Source organism: Aspergillus melleus (assembly GCF_016097325.1).
Source record: "Aspergillus melleus strain CBS 546.65 chromosome Unknown contig5, whole genome shotgun sequence".
NCBI classification, from domain to species: domain Eukaryota; kingdom Fungi; phylum Ascomycota; class Eurotiomycetes; order Eurotiales; family Aspergillaceae; genus Aspergillus; species Aspergillus melleus.
The window spans coordinates 2,590,040-2,610,578 of NW_025763374.1; the positions used below are offsets into that span (position 1 = coordinate 2,590,040).

Consider the following 20,539-nt stretch of genomic DNA (forward strand, 5'->3'; position numbering starts at 1 on the left):
ATATACGTAAAAGAAAAGAAGAAAACCCAAGGGAATGAGAAACGAAACCAGAAAGCTGATGCCCGACCATACCCCTAGCTTATTATATGACCGATTGTTTGACTCGGCTCTCGTTCCGAATCGATTGCTATTTTATCACCCAACGGGATGCTGATAAGGCGTGATGCACGCTGGAAGACCAGCGATAGAGGCGAATCTGCACGCCGAATCGAATCGAATAGAAGGGGCGGCCAAAGTCTCAGCTCAGCTGGGCGACAAGAGTCGGTTTTTGTTTGGATGGAAAGAATAACCTAAAAAGGGGATGGCGATAACTGTGCATGTGTCAACTGTCAAGACGCAGACTCGGCCAGATAAGACTCGGCCCAGCAAGCAACACGTAGTAGGTATGTAACAGCAGGAAGACGAACCCTGTTGAATGTAACTGGCCTCATCCAGAGCGTTATCTTCATGCAATCCTCTATCTCCGGCCGATTGTGGATTGCGACGTCAGAAAATTGAGGATCGGAGTTCCGATTGAGGCTGCTTGTGATTAGGCCCCATGTTTCTCCACAACAAACCCCAGATGATACGGAGTAGAAGGGTTCGCTCGATGTTCTTCTCGATCGCGATTGCGCCGGCGGGAAGGGGTTCGGATTCTCATTTCTTAAACCAGAGTCTGCAATTCATCAGCCCTCGCGATCATCTTTCAACGACATATTTCTACCTACCAAGGATAGAAATAAACCAATCGAACCTTTCCGCCCGCGGAGATCCTGCCATTTGTTTTCCGGCGCAAGTGCAACCTTACCTGGACGCTGATAAGCGGAGCGTCAGTGCGATTGGCAGATCCCAAACAACACCAACGTTATCTTATATTAAGCTTTGCTTCCATAATCTCCGTCATTGGCCATGCGGGAAAAGTGAAAACTCTGGATATTGTGACCGACGGGCCGTTTCATTTGCTGCATTGTACTTATCTTTGACGTAGGGGTAATCAGGGATGACGGTGATGATGATGGTCGATAATGTGGGATGTGTGAAGGATGACAGGTTGATCGGTTGTACTGTACTGAGGACCCAGGTAGGTAGGTTCGATTGCATTGTTTGCATCCCAAACGGAGTATAGGGACACGTGACCCAGACCGGGCTTCTCGGCTCATCATGGACAGTGTGGTGTGCTTTCTACGCGTTCGAAGATAGGTAGATAACTCCTCGGGGAGCGAGGAAATGCATATAAAACCCTGCGAATGCAGTCTGCGCGTCTCTCTTGGCCCGAGTAACGATAACCGCTCACGGTGGTAGATAAGAGACTTGAGAATCTGCGGCTGACAGGTATAGTTGCATAACTGATAACCTGTCGATCTTGACTATCACTTCCTGCAATCCGTAGATCCGGAAGGGGCCTGAATTTGTCATATCTACAGAGTAGATAAGTTTCACAGGCGGCAACAGAGCTGATTAGGATGATGTCACGAAGATGGATTTCTCGATGCCATTCGATTGAAGTCTACCAGTTCATCGCCAATGCGACGCAGCTTGTGTCATACCGGTAAGTCTATCATTCCTGAACATAATAAAGCGACGAAAGCAAAAGGGGTCTATATGGCTAACATAGATGAGGAAGGTGAAGAAAATATGTAAATCTAAGGAAAAGGACATCAAACATAAGCTGCTTAGAACTTAGGCTCCAAGCTCCCCCGTCAGACGGCCCATCACAGGACCCTACCGAAGAAAGGACTCGCCGCGAACAAGTTGGAAAAGAACGGTCGAAATAAACCCGTCCATATGGAGATATTTCCTTCCGCCGTGGCGGAAGGCCACGTGGAGACGGTCCAACCCAACGTTCACCAACGCCATTATGACCTATTATCAATGACACCTGTCCCGCTGGTGACTTAAAACGTAGCTCGTGAAACCAGACATGGATATCAACGTGTTGGAAAGAATAATTAGGCAAGAAAATCAAAGGGAGGAAGGGGAGGGCGAACGAATCTAACCGCTTGCCCGGACGAAAAGCCCCGAGCACGTGCAACGACACCAGAGGAAGATGAAGGGGTAATCGGTAAAGATAAGAAAAGAAAAGATGGAAATGGTATGAAAAAAAAGAAAAGAAAAATGGCTCTCATGGAAGAATGGAAAATGCCGCCCATGTAATCCTTTTGCGCCCGCTAATGACCAGCTGGTAAAGATGATGCCCACCAAGATGAGGTGTATAGCTGAAGATGGGAAAAAAAGAGAAAAAAGAAAAAGAAATGAGAAATGAAATGAAGCAATGAAGATGCAGCAGCTCACACAGGGGTATCATGCGACAGATATGAGGTCCCTTCGTTTTACTCTTCTCGAACGTGGAGTTGTCCGTTGTCAATCGCGCAGTGTTGCCAATCACGGTGGCGATTGTCCGGATCCCGGATGACCCATGGGTGGTTGAGGACTACCGAATGGTGCTTGCGGCGTGCCATCGCCCGTATACATAGGATACTGAACGACATTCATCGGAGACATATTGCTCAAGTCCGGCCACCCTGTATAGCCCATCGCGGGGGGTTGGCCGGGATAGGACACCGACACCGGCGTCCCTTGCAAATCGGTCGATGCAGGGCTCTGCGGGTTGACGGGGCTTCGAGGATACCCTTGAGCCGGGCTGGTCATTCTGCGTTTGAGATCCGGGGGTATCTGCTGCTGGAATTGACCGGGAGCGGCGTATGGAATGGGCATCTCGGCCTGCGCGGGGAAAGTCATCGATCGCGGGGGGGCCATTGGCCATACTGATCCGTCCGGTTGAAGAGTGTATCCCGTAGCTGGGTTCAGGGCTTGGGATTGCGACGGTACTGTCGGCGTTCCTGGAAGCGCGGACGCGGTCGGCATGCCTGCCATTGGGTTGGGCCCGGGACTCCATACTCCAGGCGCCATATTCATCATCGTGTGTTTTCCTGCTGCGGTCATGTTTGCTAGAACTTGAGGATCTTGAATCGTAGTAAATTCGTCCCACGGAACGGATGGATCGAGCGACGGTCCCGGTGCAAACTCGGCGGCTCCTACATTGCGATCTATATGATCAACAGGTTTCGTTAGCACACGCGGAAGTGGCTTCCCAAAAAAAACCAGTAAAAATGACGGGAAAACCACCCACCTGGCGCAAACTGAGCCATAGGATTCCCAGGAAAGCCTCCCGGATTCAATGCCGTAACGTCAGGACCAGTGTTTAGCGGAATTGGTTGATAAGGGAAAAATGCCTCCGTTTGCTCTCCCCCACTGCCAGTCGGAGGCGATGATGAGGCCGTGGAGGGATCCGTCGATGCATTTTCCAATCGCGAGCTGGGGCGTGATTTCTTTTCAACCGGAGGTTGTTGATCAACGGGAAAGAATTGGCATTCCTTTCGAAGTCGGATACAGTTTTCACATCGTCCTTGAGCGTCATCGGCTGCTACCAGGCATCGAATCTTTCGTCGCCGGCAATGTACTGTCGCAAAGAAGATGAGTATAAGAAAGGGCGAGGGACGGAGGAGAAGATGAAAGGAGAGAGACTGACCACATGCGACAGAGGTACGATGATATCCTAATTTGTTGCGCTTCTTGTCTGCGGCGGAAGAGTCCATGACGGCGGCTTGCGAATTCGGAGTTGTTGAGGTCATATTTTCGACCGCCGCGGGCATAGCTCCAGGGAGCGAGATGAAGGAACGGAACCCCAAGGTACAGGGCGCATCAATCGCCGGAGGGGTGGACAAGAATGGAGGGGAAGATAGTCGGAGACGGTGCGACGCCCCAGAAAGCGGATTAGAAGGACGGAGCTACCCTAGATGGAGCGAGGAATGACAGCACGAAGCCGGGAAGACTCATCCAATTCCATACACGTGTGATGGCGAGGAAGAGGAGGAGCAGGAAATCTGGGGGAAAACCGGTGAACGGATGATGATGCGCTGGTTTGGTGATAGTCGTCGTAGTACGTATCCCGACCTCCCCGTTTCAGCAACGTTACTCCACCTTCAGTCGACCTAGGACCGCCTGGTAACCAACAGGAAACACTCAATAGGGTGATGGATAATAAAGTCTTGGAATGTTTCACACGAGGAGACCCTGTAGACGAAACCGCGCTAAGGATGAGTTTGATTTGCGATTTCTGGATACTCTTTTTCGGGCTTCCTTTTTTTTTTTCCTTTTTTTTTTCTCCCTTTCTGTTGCGCCTCGGCCTGGTGGTTGTCTCCTTCGATGTCGTTGTTGAAAATCAATGAATGATTAGAATAGATTGGCCCACGCGTAATCCGTCCGCTGCGATGTCTCCGCTCACGAGATGGTTTGCGAAGATATAAACCGAGAGAGGAAGGAAGGTGTAGGTGAGGAAATAAAAAAAAGAAAGGATGAGGACGATGAAAGAGGAAGCAAAGACAATGGGAAAGAATAGAAAGGCAGAGAAACGAGAACCTCGAATCAATCCCGGGAATATAGTTCAGGTAAAAAAAAAAGAATATTAAAAGGGAAAATTCCGAGAGAATAAAATAAATAAAAAGAATGGTAGGTAATGACACTAATGACCGACCCAGATAATAATAGTAGTAGTCGTAAGTAATGGTTTAAAGGGTGAACATGAAGTAATGATAAATTGGGGAAATGGACGTGGTCATTAATATGATTGAAGGGGGGTAAAAGTAAAGGGGAAGGAAGAGAGAAGAGAAAGAGAGAGAGAGAGGGAAGAATAATGGCGAGAGAGACTGAAGGCGTACGGAGTAACTGCTGCTAACCAACTCGACTCAACTCTTCGGGATCGAGGATCTCGGGACTTTTTCGTCTTAGAGCAAGTCCCATAAGGGTAGGGATTGTTGATAGGTTGGAAACCTTGTATTGGAACTTGGGCTTCTACTTTCATTTCCATCTCTAGTGCAACTCCCATTGTCTTAGGGTTCTCATTCTATGCGGAATTAAACTCAATCCCCTTTCTTGGATTTTCAATTTTTGGAAATTTTTACAGGATAAATAGCACAGGAGAGAAAAAAAAAGTTACAGTAGAGGAGGAGGACCCATGAGCAATACAACATACTCCGTAAGAAGCGGAAAAAAAAAAAAAAAAAAAAAAAAAAGAAAGGAAAAGCAAAAAAAAAAAATGTTGGAGTGGATAAGAGTATGAGCCCAAAGGGTACATAATTATGATCACAATCAGGATAATTATAGAAGGTCAAAATGGGTGATGATGAATCCCCCCCAGGCATTAGATTCAGAACGTCCAATGGAATGCAGCCTTAAGCAGACCCTGAATAAGAGTCCAGATAGCTAAGCTGGACAGGTCTTCACTAACCCAAGGATGAAACACCCAGCCTTTTTTATTTTTATTAGTATTATGTTTTATTTTTTCTTTATTATTATTTGCCCTTGTTAATTTCCAGATTTTCTGGTTTCAATTTTCTATTAAATTTTATTTTTCGCTCTCTTGTTCGAGTTGCCATGATGAGAAACGCCCAGGATTGTCGTCATCATCTTCTGTGAGTCCTTATGGGGTGCACCGTAGTACTCTGCAGGAGGTTTGCTCCATTCATTTCGTCCCCCTCCATTATTCTCCAATCCCAGTCAACATTGCTGCTACGTATGGAGTACCGACTGACAGGTTGAAACCTCATGTCAGGTACCACAAATGTCCAATGGGTCATGAACGTGGCCTGTTTTACGGAGCACGTCGCATAAGATAGTTGATATGGATGGAATGATGTGTTTGGAACTTTGGGTCCTAAGGGGAGGGACCTGATAGACGACCGGTGATTTGAAGGCCCAGAATCATACGACAAGAAATCAGTCAGTTGCGGGCAGTATTAGGGGGGGGGGGGGGGGTGGTGGACAGGAATAAAGAAAGGACATGCCATGCTCTCCCAATTGCATGCATACCCCTGATCCCTTCACCTTGTGCAGGTGGTTCATTCCAAACCAAACTCAACCGTGGACCCAGAGGCCTGTGACAGACATCTGTAACAGGTCTAGTAGGGGTTGTGGGGAGTGGAGGGGAGGAGTTTTTTTTTTTTTGCGGTGTTGATTTTTGATTCGGCCCTTCTCCTGCAACCCTTGGTCTTCAGAGCCTTGAGTTGCCTTCGTTAGGCTTAGCGGACAGGAGGGGGGAGGCGGAAAGGCCAAAGTAAACAAACTTTGGGACTAGAGAGAAACAGGAGAGAAAGAGAGAAAGGGAAGCTGTCAGAGAAAATCTCGTGGTCAAGGACAACCTCCGGAGCCAGTAGGCTTTGGCAATCCATGAAATGGCAAACTGCCTCGTTTAAAAAGCACAAGGCGGACAGCCGATGATTGGCGAGCGCAATGGGGGGGTCAAGCAGGGGACCAATCGTGTCGGGCCATGGCGCATGGGACTTTCCCTTTGCGGCGATGAGAAGGTTTCCGGCGGTGTGGAGGCGCCCCGGAAGGGACTAGCGCGGGGTTGCTTGGGCTTCGAGAAGGTCGGGAGTCGTCAGCGTTGGGGGCTGCCCGTACATCTGATTGGCGCTTCCGCTGGGAGGGATGGGGCAGGGCCTCATCATCGTCATCGGGGATTCCACAGATGTGTTAATAAGGATGAGCGTTTCATCTGCCCGGTTGAGTTAGGGTTGGGCAGGCGCAAAGGAAATGGGTTTCCTTTGTACTTGTAGTTATACAAGTAGTTACACAGTAGCTACCTGATGTGCATGTGCACCAGGGAGAATGTCTTAGGAAAATCATTGTAATAGCAGATATGAATCTCCTCTCTGTATTTTTGTTTGATGGATCACCTTTTATCTACAAATTTTTCCGTTTCAAAATTCATTCCAGCCCAAGATATCGATTCGATTCCAGATCTGTCAAGGACACGGTGGGCCTGAGTCAAGGTTTAATTAAGGATCATATCTGCATCCTAGCGCGTCTGGCGGCTCTTGGCTCTTTGTTGTCCTGTAAGGAGACTTGCCTGACCTGCCTTCTGGAATTGCCATTTGGCCTAAAGATAAACTGACCTAGAAAAATTCCCCGTCTATGAGACATGGGCCATGGCCCATTTTGCAGGTTAAAAATAAAATAGAATAAAATAGAAAAAGTATCGGTGTCTTCGCCCACCCTGCTGGCAGTAGATAGTGGATACACTGATTGATAAGAACCCATGGCCTGTCAGCCTCAAATCCACACAAGTTTCGATGAAACTGCTATTGCGACTACTGCACGTCTACTTGCGTGGGTACTCCTTATTGTTGGTATTTACTATTTATGTACCATCTAGGAGTATGTATGGAGTCAACCCCGGAGACCTAGACCTGGGTCCGTACACGACTACGAGTCGCAACTTATGACACTTCCTCACCCTCTCTCACTCTTCTCCATCAGGACTATCAAAGTGTCAGAGTAACCACCAACAATTGATTGATTCGCCTCAGGGTCCATCTCTGCACCCATGAAAAATCATAATCATAAACAAAAAGGAGTACCCACATCCATCGTACGTACTCACTCCGTTCGGGTCCTAGTTTAGCGCCCCAGCTGAAACAACGCCAACTCTGGCTCGGGGCTCCGCTGAGGACAGGCGAAACCCGAGTCACTTTGGGTAGGGCTGGCCGGATGATGCGATGCTCGATGCGATATGCACCTGCGATATATATAGACGGGAGGACCCGACTAAGTATTTACTCCGATTCTAGGCTGCGTTGGAGCCTTGGAGGACACTTGGACCTTATTTCCCTTAAACCCCTCGGCGTGGAGGTTGCTGCTTTGGTCATGCTGTGCATTGGCTCGTTGGCTAGTGGGATCGGGGTTGATATACGTAAGCGAGATCGTCGAATTAATCTAAGTAATACGACTCTATTATTCCCTGCCCCCTCGTTTTCTCAGTTCCTGTCTCGCTTTCGAGGACGGACTCTACGGAGCACTAGTCCTAGTAGTTATGCAAGTACCTGGATGCTCCGTAGCTTCTCCGTAGTCCGTCCGATGTCCAGTTCATATACTTTCTTAGCTCTTGGCCTGATTATGGTCGCAACCGGAGATGAAACATGGCAATGCTATATGAGCTTGTTTATTGCGTTATATAACTGAGTACGGTTCTGACCTTACCTATTTACGTTCCGTAGCCCTAGTTTGCAGCCTTACCTGCATAGTGCAGCCCAAAAGATTATAAACAAAGTAAATTGGGATAAAGAACAAGGGAAAACCCAACGGTTCTCCAGAAATTCTCCGAGAATACTACCCATTGTCACACGGAGTCCCTTACCCTCCTTGCACTCCGACTCTGACGCCTTTTAATCAAAAAGTGGCCATCCGAACCAACCAACCGCCTGCGTTGGGTTTATTGGTTGCGTTTGCAATTTCCCAGCCTTTCCCTACGGAGTACCTCCTCCGTGTCGTGATCATGCTGAGTGACATGACACCGTTCAGAGTAGTGGCGAGGGGGGGAATCATCATCACTTGTCTAGGCATCTTCTCCGGACTACACCCTCCATCTGGGATCCAGTCATATTCATCGTAATATCGCCGACGGCGTACTCCGTACCCTTAGGGTCTGTCGAAAGGCGAAGCAAAACCATCCGTCATTCATGCGATCATCCGCCAAGACGCGACACGTTCTCCATTCCTTCTTCAACATTCTCCTCTGGTGGTCCACGAGTGTACGACAAAGCAAGTTGATCACGTCGGTATTTCCACTTTGCTTTTTTTTTTTTTTTTGTTTTTTATTCTTTTCTTTTTTTGTTTCTAAGTTACCCAGGGTCTTCCTAGGCTGGGCACCAATGTAATCATCATCCCATCTAGCAGCGAAATGTTGATCCTCGTGGACGAACAGTGGTTCGATCTATTAATTTTGTTTTTCTCATTAAACCCCTTTGGTTCGTTTTTGCCCCCTGTCCTGGACCAGGTGTCGTGCATGGCGATGGCAAGTGGGTTTGATTGGGGGGTTTCACCTGGCAAGCTCTATGGGATCTTTGCAGATTTTACCCAATTCGGCCATCGATGCCACTTTTTTGCAATGAGTGGTACGGACTACCTTATCCAATTTGGCAGATTGATTTGATTGTATCCGCTGACTAAGGTCTTACTGCAGCAAACATATTTACACCATTCACGCTTTATCTACTGAGTGCCTACTCCGGAGTAATATTGACAAAACCGAGACCCTCGATAGTGTGGCATAGATAGCGACATTGACTCAATTAAGCAGGAAATTAAAAAGCGCACACTTAGACACAACAATCAGCGCCTCAAGCGCAAAACCAATCGTTCCCTCGAGCTCAGATTCGTCCTCCGAATCGGCGTGCGGACTCCATCCACTAGGTAGGTACCTGGGTAAGCGGCGCCTGGGGTGAGGCGTCCACCGGCCTGTTTCACCATCATCGGGCACTTGACTTCAAACGGACATGCTCTGCTCTCTACATGCAACGTGCCCTTACTCCGGTGTACGTGTTCCTTGTCCTCCACCATCCATGAGATTGAAGGTAACCTCGAGGGAGATTCTCCGTAGAAAGCCCGTCTGGGTTTGACCAGGGACGAAAAAGACCGGAAAATGAAAAGGAAAGATGAACCGGAATGCAAGTTTGGAAATTCCGGCCTGAAAGGGTCTTCTTCCATCTTGCGTGGTCCAAGCGCAGTAGCAGAACCGGTAGCATCACCGAGTGACCGAACCCATTTTGGCTTTTGGCTAAATTAACTGTACATTGATCATTCTTGGCTTGGATAATGGCGATTGGATGTGATAGGTTCAGGGTTGTTTTATCCTGCTCCCTCCGCCGCCCCTTTTTTGGGTTTCCTCTTATTTGTGCAATCTGCATGGTTCATTGCCATTGTTCGCTGTACACGACAGGACTAGGTAGGAAGGATGAATTGGAAATTGAAACGGGGCGCTGGCTTGATTGCCATTGTGTCTGGACACTTTGCAGCCTGCACGTGTTCGGAGGGAAAACGTGGTGTGGTGTCAGGTGGCTCATCAGGTGATTGTAGAACAGGGAGTTGGTGACAGGTGACATGTGACATGCAAACAAAACATCCCGAGTTTGGAGTCCTCTCTTCCTCTTCCTTGCTGTCCGCATCATGTCTCCCGTTGTCACACCTCTCCCTTCCATCTCCCTCCAGGGGTCCCGGACGACTCAATTTGGTTTCTTATCGTGGGGAGTGGCATTCTTTACACAGAGACTGTCTGGACCGATGGCGTTCGGCTGGGATGACCCTCGCCCACGCGAATCACCGTTTTGACGCTAAGGGCGTAGGCTTCGCGGATGCAACACGCTAGGCATGTTCGACCTACTCTGCCAATGATGGCATTATACCCAGATGATGCGCACCATGCCCTGGCGAAGGTCTCCTTGTCGCGAGAGCCGCGTGCATCCAACACCGTTACTTCGCGCTGGCTGTGATTGGACCCTCCCACGTTGCGGTCCAAGGATGGCGTCTCCGTTGCCGATGATTCGGGTAATGCGTCGAGGGCCAGTACTTTGTATGCGTATGTGCGGTATAGTGGATGGCCCGGGAGACGGTGATGTTTATGCGACGTACCGCTGGACGAGCCTGATGAGGAGCTGTTGTCGCTTGCTCCGGACACGGAGGGCGTGTTTTGGGTCGATATGAGACCTTCCGGAGGTCGACATTCATGCGATGCGATGAACTGCACGTTGTATGTCAGTGGAATGGAGAGCGTTCGGGGAGATTTGATGTTTTCGGAGGCTAGAGTAAAGGTCGTGCAGGACTTGTGCGCCACTAGATGCGGTTTGCCCTGCAGAGGTTGTGCATCGTGGCCGGAGAGTCTCAGCCCTTCAAAATTTATCTTGACCCCGTCGATCTGACCGTCGGTTGGCAGAGAAAAGGCACCGCACGGCGTGTTTCGCATGGGAAGAGGGTTGGATTCGTGGGTCAACTTCGGGCCCTGTTTGATGCGCGGCTTGCCGGGGACCTGCGGCACAGGTTTCACGATGACCTCGAACCAGCTGTTGTGGATGTCTTCTGACGTGTTGGAGTCTTTGGGGAGGACTGGGGTGCCGATCCATCCCATGGATTCTTTGCTGCCTTCCAAGCTAGCCAGTACTCGACCGACGATGCATTCTTTGCTCCACCAGCTTCGCCCGGAGTACGAGAACCCGCCGTAAAGGTTGATAAGCGGTCCGAGCTGAGCCATAGCATCCGGGTCGTTCTCCAGCATTGTAGCCATCAGTAAGTGATTGATCATCTCGCCGGGCATGACGAAGCCGGACAGCCAACTTCTTGTGATCCAGCCACCGAGATCCCCGGGCTCTTGGGAGCAGTGCAGCAGTAATCGTCGCCGAGACAGGCTCCGACTGTACATCTCGTCTACCTTGGAGCCAAGCTCAACGCCTTCGGGTAATACATTGTGAGTGGGAGTGTTGTACGCATCTACTAGCTGTTGATTAGTTGGGTCGTCTCCGGCCTTGGACTGAAGCTGGGCTTTGACGGCGTCCAAGCCGGGCCAGCCGATGTTGTCGGCAAACACAAAGAGTCCTTGCAACTGCAGGGGGATATGGGATGGGGTAAGCTTGCAGTTCCAGGAAGATTCGACGGGCCTTGCCGGAGGGGATGTCGACCTGTGCATGAAGCTCTCGAACAAACGATGATGGTGTCGTCCACCGTGCTCGTGAGTTGGCGACGATGGAGACGAGGCTTTTTCGTCAGATGCCACTGCCGGCTCATCTGCTCTGTAGCTGATGGTAAAGCTATCCATGAGGCGCCGCACGGCGACGATGTCCCAATCGACCTTGCCGTTTCGCGTTTTATCGAAGTCCAACATGTCTCTGGGAGAAGGGCGCAGTTCATTCGAGTGGCCCAGGATACCCAACCGCACCGTCGCATCTAGGCGCAGCAGTAGTTCACCTGCAAGGAGCATCTGAACCAAGTACCATTTGCGCTCCAATGTCGGATGAACCCATGGCTTGTGACTGGTGCTGGAATCCAAGAAATCACCGTCCACATGAGGTGCCGCCTCCCAGAGCAGTTGCCCGGCCCGTAACCTCCATTCCGGCAGACTGAAGTTCGCCCAGGCCCCCGGCGTGGCCAGCGCAACCGTGAGGGCCTTGATCTGCGCCTTGATCCCGTGCGGATCGTTGATCCCTTGCAGCATGAAATGGGGTAGGGGGTAGAGAAATTTAGTGAACAGCTCCCTCGACAGCTCGTGCACCGACTCCCGATCCGTAATCGACCTCGCTTTGGTTCCGTGCAATATCTCATCTCGGATATAGGCCAGCTCTCGCAAACGCTCGACCATTGTTTTCAGGTCAATGTCTCGAACGCCTATTCGGCGCCAGGCCGACGGGCCCTCGCAAAGAAGTTCTTTCCGGTCATGCACGGTGCCGTCTTCGCACTGGGAGTACGCGTCTTGATAGTGTTCCATCAGCTCATAGGCTGCCGTGGCCGGTAGGGACGAGAGGTGCATGTATCCGGCCATCGGTCTCGGGATTTCCGGTCCGACATAACGGACGGCATCGCAGATGGAAAGCTCAAGGAAATGGCACGAGCCTATCGTTCCCGGCTCCCTTCCGTACATTGAAAGCATATTGGGCGTTTCAAAAATCCCGACATCGAAACTCGCCCTCTTTGGCGCCGCGGTCCGTTTCCAACATTCTAGACGAACGGGCGTATTATCTCCTTGGATGACCCACCCATCGGGGAGAGGTAAATGGGCATGAAGCGTACATAACGTGAACGAGGCGTGGGCCAGCGGCCTCCTATCCCACAAGTTCTGGATGAACGGGTCGTGATCGTCGAGCGGGAATATCACCTGCAGATACCAGTGTCCATGTCTTCCCTTGTCGAGCAGAAACACGGGCGCGCCCGAGAAAAGAAACTCGGTATCTTCTCTCGCCAGCTCGGCCTCTCCAGACAACGACTTGTTGTATTTCTCATGCTGCGGTTTCGTTGCAGGTTCGGTGTCTTTCGTCTCGTCGGGTTTCCGATCGTCTTGCTTTGACGATTTGCTCGATGATTTCGATTTCGCCAGGGAGGTAGGTTTGTCGTTGGAGTGTGATTCGACCTACGTCAGGTCAGAATCCCTCTATTTTAATCTGTCCCCAACTGATGCCTTCTTCTTACCGGTACCAGGGTAGCAGCAGTATCGGAAGCAGCAGGTTGCGACGTCTCCCCATCCGGATGTCTTCGAAACAGCTCGTGAAGCATCCCCTGGCCCCGAGGCTCCGTACTATGCGGTCGCACATGCGGTTGCGAATTCCTTCTCCGAAGCGTAGTCGGCATCGCATCGTCGTGAGCCGGCGGCGCTCCGGAGATCGAATGTCTCCGACCGAAAAAGAACGACATTTTCTCTTGTTTGTTCCTTTCTATCTCTTATTCAGGGCAGTGTCGTATCGTAGCTATCGCTGTTTGTCAGTATAAACCGCACGTGCAATAGTCAACTAGCTCAAGATCACATAATAATTAATAGACACGAGATCGCTCGATATTCAAATCCGGGACGTAGACGTAGCTTAACTCCAGTTCCCTCTGTGTTTCCCTTTTCCTTTCTTTCCCTGCGGGGCTTCCCAGGTCACAGGTTCAGGTTCACTTACACACAGTAACTTAGGTTAAGGTCGGTAGGTTATGAAATGTAGGTTAGATGTACCTCACAAGCGCAGATCAATCGACGCCCCATTTACCCCCAAACCAGGGTTGAGTTGCTCCAGTTAGGCTAGGTTTGGATTAGGTCGATCAACTCAGCTCATCCATGTTTTTCTGTCGCTTTTTAAGTATGTTCTTTTCTATTTCCTTTTTTTTTTCTCCGGCGCGCCGTTATCTGTCACATGAAACTCTGAAACTCAGACGCAGAGCCCGGGGTCACTTATTTCTCAAGTACCGGGGATGAGATGATATGATATGATATGAGATGATATGAGATGATATATAACGGGGATGGAACCATGGAATCGGTCTGGACTCGATGACGTCGTTGGTGAGCGAGCGGTTGTCTCGGTACTTGGTTTCTTGCCTGATGGGGAGGGGGGTCAGCTGTTAATGAACTGTTACTTTACCTTTTGAGTAAGGGAGGTAAGGTAGGTGGTTAGTGGGGATTATGATTCTGCGTGGTTTTCCATTTTGGCTCTATTTTCTTATGGTCCTTTTTTATTCAGTTACCTGTTGTTATTGGATCGTCTCTTCTTTTCTTTTCTTTTGTACGGCGTGATCTTGGATGATGGATTATGCAGAAGATGAACATGCCATTTGGGTTACAGGTAGTTGATATCATGTACAAAGTAAGGTGATCGACCAACTGACTGATTCAGATCATGGCATGGCATGGCTGGCTATGGCATGATCTATCAAGGTAGGCAGGCAGGCAGGCTCCGGGCGGGGCGGGACTCGCTCGGCCGGTTCGGTTCTTAACCGGTTTTGATGTCTTCCTAGTAGTTAGTGACCACCTGGGTAGCAACTGTAGGGTGCAGTCACTTGCACTTCTATTTATTCCTACGGTGTATGATTCAGGCGGGGTGCTTGACTTCTACACTGGGTTGATTGTGTAGATAGGTAGAGGTAGGTGGTCTAGGGGTTTGATTACTTGCTTCAGTTTTTGGTTACTTTGTACTGGGATAGTGCATAGTAAGTAGCTAGCTATGGATACTAGACAGGTGTTCTGATAGGATTCTTCTCTACTATACTTCCCTACCTAGTGGTGTTATATATCTGCTTCGGGATATGTTTTCTCCGTAGCTCACTTATACCTAGGTATTGGTCGAGTCGAGTGACGATGGTAAAACCGCGAGAGACATTTCATGGGCGTGTATGTGCCAGACAGACATTTGATATCCTTAGATTGATTAGAGCTAACGAACCGTGAGTCATTACAATAACATAATTCATTACCTATCTACCTACTATTCAGACCTCGGAATCAGATAAGATTCAATCTGTCAGCGATAGAACAGAAATCGCACTTTTCAGACAGCAAACCGCCCACCTAAGCATGCTGGTGCAGGAAGTCCAATGCAGTGCGATATCCCCTCTCATACTCCTTCCGAACCTCGTCATTCTCCAAATCCGACCGTGCCGCCATCCACCCATGGATCTGGCTAGTGAACGTCTCCACATAGTGCGGCTTCGACAGATTATCCCCGAACGCCGTCACATCGGACGGATCCTCGTCCTTCGACGCCAGCAGCGCCATGGGCACATTCACGCTCTTGGCATCATCCGGTGCCAGCATGGCCGGATGGCACTGCACGGCGGCCTTGAACGTCTTGTTCTCCTGGCCGGTCGCCAGCACCGCGATCTTGCCGCCCCAGCAGTACCCGAGGATCGACCAGTCGAAGGGCTTCCCGGCGGGCGCGAGCTTGTTGGCCTCGTCGACGACGCCGGGGATCCGCGACAAAGTGGCGGGCGGGGCGGCCTTGGTCTGGAAGAAGTTGCCGAGCTTGGCCTTGTGGTCGTCGGTCTGGGGTGGGAACCAGGAGATGTCTGCGGGTTGGCCCTCGAAGAAGTCGGGGATGAAGACGCGGTATTTTTGCGTGTTGGCCGTCGAGAGGATGTCCGCGCCTTGGAGGGTTTGGGGGAAGAAGCCGAAGATATCTGCAGATTGGTCAGATGGTGGGTTGGATTCGAAGGAATTGGATACGAGGTACGAACCGTAGATGACGAGGATCGCCTTGGTGGCGTCTTCGGGGCCGGTGACGTCTAGAGGTCGGTTAGTCAATTCTCTTCTTGCATTTTGCCTGGTAAGACGGCTGATCGAGCGTACAAGTCTTCAAGCCATTGATGGTCTTGTATTCACCCTTGGCCTGGTAGTTCTTGGCCACGACGGGAGGGATGCTAGTCACATCAGTACAGAGATTATTCGGCAGATACAACAAGAACCTTACGAGCAGCAAGCCTTGCTAACACCAGACATGTTTGCGGATGAGCAATGGATTGGACGGAAACTGGGAATCGGACGTTGTTTGAGCGATGAGAGGAGGGACCTTCGGAGCGGGGCAGCCGAGGCAGAAGCGGAAGCTAGAAGCTGTTTGTAAATCATTAGTGCTGAGTCTTTGAGATGAAGAAACAATGAGAAAAGATGGGAAAGTAGAATAGACGCACAAGAGATAGAGATGTATGAGGGATCAATTGATAGGGAGGAGAAGAGGAGTAGAAGGAAAGAAGAAGGGCGACGAGAGAGAAAATTAAGTGAGGGAGGAAGCCCGGCAAAGCTCAACCCCGCCGTCGACGTCATTTCGGCAAAGTGCACTCTTCCCGAGCTGATGATGTAAGCCATACATAGCCATCGTTCATTGTAGAAAGAGAGTATGTATTCTCGAGTGAAATCACACTGACTGCGTACTGTGCTCGTTAAATTAATCTGTAGCTGTATAATACATCTTAAGACGGGAAAATATATGGCTTTTAGTTCACCTGAAACCAGATAGTTCTTATAGTTTGACGAAGGAGAAGAAGCTATGTTAAGTGATATGTTAAGGACTACATTGGAGTCTTAATGTCACGGAGTAAATATATGCAGACCAATAGCCGAGGGGCAAGAATGTTGATCAAGCTATCGGCCGTATGCACAAAGGTGAAGTGGCTTACCGCCCACTGGTAACCTGCTACCTCTTCCAACAGAAGGTCTCTGAAACATAAACTTGGGTAGGCACAAGGCACAACTATCTCTCATTCCCATTTCGAGATGTATGCTTGCCATCGCCCTCCTGCGAAATTAACGCGGACTATCTCTTCAATCAATTATTCCCGGCGTGTTTCTCGACCCATGTCTTCTTCCTTCATCCAAGAAGAGAATCAAACCCCGAATTATGATCCTAGGAGATATTATCCTGCTCACGTTGGAGAGACCTTATCCAGCCGATATCGCATCCTCTCAAAGCTCGGCTGGGGAGCCAATTCTACTGTCTGGCTAGCAAAAGACACAAGTCGGTCAGTTCGCCCATCCCTTGACACCTGCCTTAGTAACACTGTAAAGTTGGGCGTGGCAGTCAAGCCGATATGTGACGTTAAAAATTACAAACTGTGGTAAAGAAGAACAAAGGTCTGCGAAAGAGGAAGTAGATATGTCGCGACACATCTCCCAGCTGCAGTCGAATCATGAAGGTCGGGCATATGTTCGGCTTGTGCGTGACTCCTTTAGTATCCGAGGCGCGATGGGAGAGCACTTATGCTTGGTATTTGAACCGTTAAGGGAACCGCTCTGGCTTTTGGGGAGGCACCTTGGAAGCAACGGTGTGCCTCCCGCCGTCCTCAAGCCATTCTTGAAAGTATTGCTCCAGGGCCTTGATTTTCTCCATTCTGAGTGCCATATTATACATACAGGTAGGCTCCTTCTAAATTGTTCACTACTTAATCATCTTCTCTGACCATAGCGAAGATCTAAAAGCAGATAACTTTCTTTTGGGATTCGAAGACTTTGATGTTTTAAAGAGTTATGCCCGCCAACAAGAAAGCAACCCTGCTCCGTTTTGGGATGGCGATGGTCGTCCAGTATTCCAGTCTCGTCCAGATTTCGGGCATCTGAGGAAAGGAGTAGGACTGGTTCAGATCAGCGACTTCAGTGCTGCTGTTTTTGGCAACGTTCCTGAGCCTCATAACCATGATATCCAACCTCAGCCCTTTTGTGCGCCAGAAGTCCTCTTGAAGGCGACATGGACATATAGTGCAGATATATGGAACTTGGGCACCATGGTACGGCCCTGAGGAAGATACTCGCACAAGTCACTGACCTCTTGGCCCCGTGAAGTTGTGGGAGCTCCTTGCAGATCGTGTTCTTTTTGATGGGCTGGACACCGGGAGCAGCACGTATTCCCGAGCAAAACACATAGCCCAAATGATACGGCTACTTGGTCCGCCTCCGCTGCAGCTACTGGAAAGGGCAGATCAAGGCATTTGCTCCGAACTGTTCTCTAGCCATGGTATGATGTCCGCCACTTGTATATCTCCGGTGATAACTAAGGGTTCGTTTAGGAGAGTTCACATTGGCAGGTTTAATACCGTCTGAAGAGTATAACCTTTCAAACCTTACACCATTTGTCCACGGGGAAGACAAAAGACTTTTTCTGGAATTCGTGGGCAGAATGCTGCGCTGGGAGCCAAAAGATCGGGCAACGGCTAAAGAGCTGTTTAATGACCCCTGGCTGAGCTTCAAGCCTTGATTCGGGGGATATAAATTAGCTACATCTGTTATTCTTGTACTTGATTTATTCATGCAATAACAGATTGCCCAGGGGAAATACGTTGTCTCCGTGTTGTGTGTTCTGAGGATGAACGACATCTTGTCTGATCATCTTCATAGCTCAGTCGCGCGTAAGCAAGTGAATGACCCAGAATAAATGAATTTAGCTAGTTGATCATGGAGGTTACGATGTTTGCCCAGGAAGATGAGGTCCTTTCAGTGTGAGTAAACACCTAAATTGTTGGCGTACTGACTCAGGCATTCAACATTCCCCCATGCAACACTGGAGACCTCGTTCTTCCTCCATCTATCAACCACTGGGACAGCTCTTTCTTTCTGGTTTGCAGATCCAGATATTTGGTGTTTTTTCATTTATTGCGAATTGCCGTGACTGTCACCTGAAATCTAGAACTTCCACCACTCAATGTACTAACTCTCGTCCTATCTGAGCATCAACAAACCTGAAACAAACAATACTAGGTTATTTCAACAAGGACCAGGTCGCAGAAAATAAGTATCCAAAACTATAGCTCGACTTTAGCTTCTATATACTCGGCAGTTCCTCGCCCTAAATAAATTGGCCAGAAACCCAGATACCGCAAGCACGTCTTACCTCCACCTCCTGACACCATGCTTAGCTGCAGAAAGTCCCGTCTTCAACCCTGCCGAATCTTATCCATCCATCCATCCTTGCTCGGGGATCTTCCGTTGGAATGATTTGTTCTTTACTATTTGTTCATATTTGACAGAGATAGGCATTTCCACGAGCCCCTCTTCTCTCCTCTCCCCTCGGCAGCATGGCCGTCACTGACGGGTGCTAATTGTCACGCAATCACGAGCTGCGTTGACATCTTTGCCGTAGGATTTAAAGGATAATGTTTTCGCTACTGATATCCTCCATAATGCAGCAAAGACTGGTGTTAATTGATTGAGTTCCGATTGAAACCCAATCGCAGTCGGAATGGACACCGTACAGTCGCGTCGCAAATGGTGGCGCGTCCAGTGGTTCGCGGACCAGGACACGAAGGAAGAACGGAAGTTGATCCTGAAACTGGACTTGTTGATCGTGCCGTATGCTTTTCTGGCCTATTGGACGAAGTATATCGATCAGGCGAATATTAGTACGCTCCTCACCCTTGTTCAATGCCATCTGGTTTGTCCCAGCTAACCATACTGAATAGATAATGCCTACGTCTCCGGTCTCCAGGAAGACATCGGCCTGCAGGGCAACGAGCTCGTTCATCTCCAAACTATCTATACGGTCGGCGCTGTGGTCGGTCAGATTCCCTTTGCGTATCTGTTCACGAAGTTTCCCATGTCGTGGCTCATTCCAGCTTTGGATATCTGCTGGGGCATTTTCACTCTGTTGCAGTATCGGGTGACTGGGTATGGGGAGTTGATGGCATACAGGTTTTTGGTGGGTTGGTTTGAGGTGTGTCTCTCTTCTTCTACATTCTATTATCAAATTTGGTGCCCTTACTTCTAGACGACGGCTACTGATGTGCTGAATGACAGGCTGCCTTCTTTCCCGGAATGCATTATATATTCGGTATCTCTCCCCATACCCACTCTGTTACCAGCAGTACTAACCCAAACAGGAGCCTGGTATCGAGGCGACGAGATTGCCCGTCGAGGCGGCTGTTTCTACGTCGGTCTCACCCTGGGCACCCTAACAGCCAGTCTCATCCAAGCCGGCACATCAGCACGCCTAGACGGCGTACACGGCCTCGCCGGCTGGCGCTGGATGTACATCATCTGCGCCATCATCACCATTCCCATCGGCATCCTCGGCTACTTCATCCTCCCCGGCACGCCCGACAAGCCGAACCGTATCGTCATCAACGACACCGACCTCGCCCTATCCAAGACCCGCCTCCACCGCGCCGGCCACCACTTCTCCGGCCGCTTCACCTGGTCCACCATCACCTCCGTGCTCTCCAACTGGCGCTTCTGGGCCCTTCTCCTCCTTGATGTCTTCTTCTGGAACGCGTGTCTGAACACCAACGCCGGCGGGTACCTCCTGTGGCTGAAGTCCCTCGACCGGTTCTCCACGAGCCGTCTGAATGAACTCGCCGCTGTCTCTCCTGCCCTGGGTATCTTTTATACCCTGTTTATCTGCTTCGCATCGGACCTGCTCTTCAGCCCTGCCTGGGCCATCACCGTCGCGCATGTCTGGAACGCCATCGGCTTGGTTATCTTGGTGGTTTGGAACGTACGGGAGTCGGCGCTGTGGTTCGGTTTCTTGACTACCTACTCGGCCGTCGCCATGTCAAGCGTGCTGTATGGTTGGGTGAATACGCTGCTGAGGTATTCGCCCGTTGAGCGTGCCGTTACGCTCGTGGCCATCAATACCATCGCACAGTCAACCACCGTCTGGACTCAGCTGCTGGTGTTCAAGACCGTTGAGGCACCCCGCTTCGCGAAAGGATATTCGTTTGTGTTGGCGAATGCGGTGTGTTTGATTGCGACGGCGCATGCGATTCAGTTCTTTATTCGGAGGTAGGCTTTCCT

The 20,539-nt window shown here is 49.9% G+C and overlaps 4 protein-coding genes across 4 annotated transcripts; 1 reads left to right on the forward strand and 3 right to left on the reverse strand.

Moving 5' to 3' along the window:
* Positions 1–2,361: 2,361 nt before the first annotated feature.
* LDX57_009305 (putative C6 finger domain protein) lies at positions 2,362–3,632 on the reverse strand (the record flags this gene model as incomplete). The annotated part of the gene is made up of 3 exons (XM_046091031.1): positions 2,362–3,026; positions 3,110–3,439; positions 3,509–3,632. 3 exons carry the CDS (start codon positions 3,630–3,632, stop codon positions 2,362–2,364), a joined length of 1,119 nt encoding a protein of 372 aa, XP_045947007.1.
* Positions 3,633–10,072: 6,440 nt separating this feature from the next.
* Positions 10,073–13,206, reverse strand: LDX57_009306 (uncharacterized protein; the record flags this gene model as incomplete). The annotated part of the gene is made up of 2 exons (XM_046091032.1): positions 10,073–12,925; positions 12,985–13,206. 2 exons carry the CDS (start codon positions 13,204–13,206, stop codon positions 10,073–10,075), a joined length of 3,075 nt encoding a protein of 1,024 aa, XP_045947008.1.
* A 1,630-nt stretch (positions 13,207–14,836) lies between these two features.
* LDX57_009307 (dienelactone hydrolase family protein) lies at positions 14,837–15,763 on the reverse strand (the record flags this gene model as incomplete). The annotated part of the gene is made up of 4 exons (XM_046091033.1): positions 14,837–15,444; positions 15,502–15,549; positions 15,614–15,684; positions 15,735–15,763. 4 exons carry the CDS (start codon positions 15,761–15,763, stop codon positions 14,837–14,839), a joined length of 756 nt encoding a protein of 251 aa, XP_045947009.1.
* A 3,226-nt stretch (positions 15,764–18,989) lies between these two features.
* Positions 18,990–20,531, forward strand: SEO1 (putative MFS transporter Seo1; the record flags this gene model as incomplete). The annotated part of the gene is made up of 4 exons (XM_046091034.1): positions 18,990–19,149; positions 19,210–19,460; positions 19,544–19,577; positions 19,627–20,531. The coding sequence occupies 4 exons, from the start codon at positions 18,990–18,992 to the stop codon at positions 20,529–20,531; spliced, it is 1,350 nt and encodes a 449-aa protein (XP_045947010.1).
* Between the last annotated feature and the right edge of the window lie 8 nt (positions 20,532–20,539).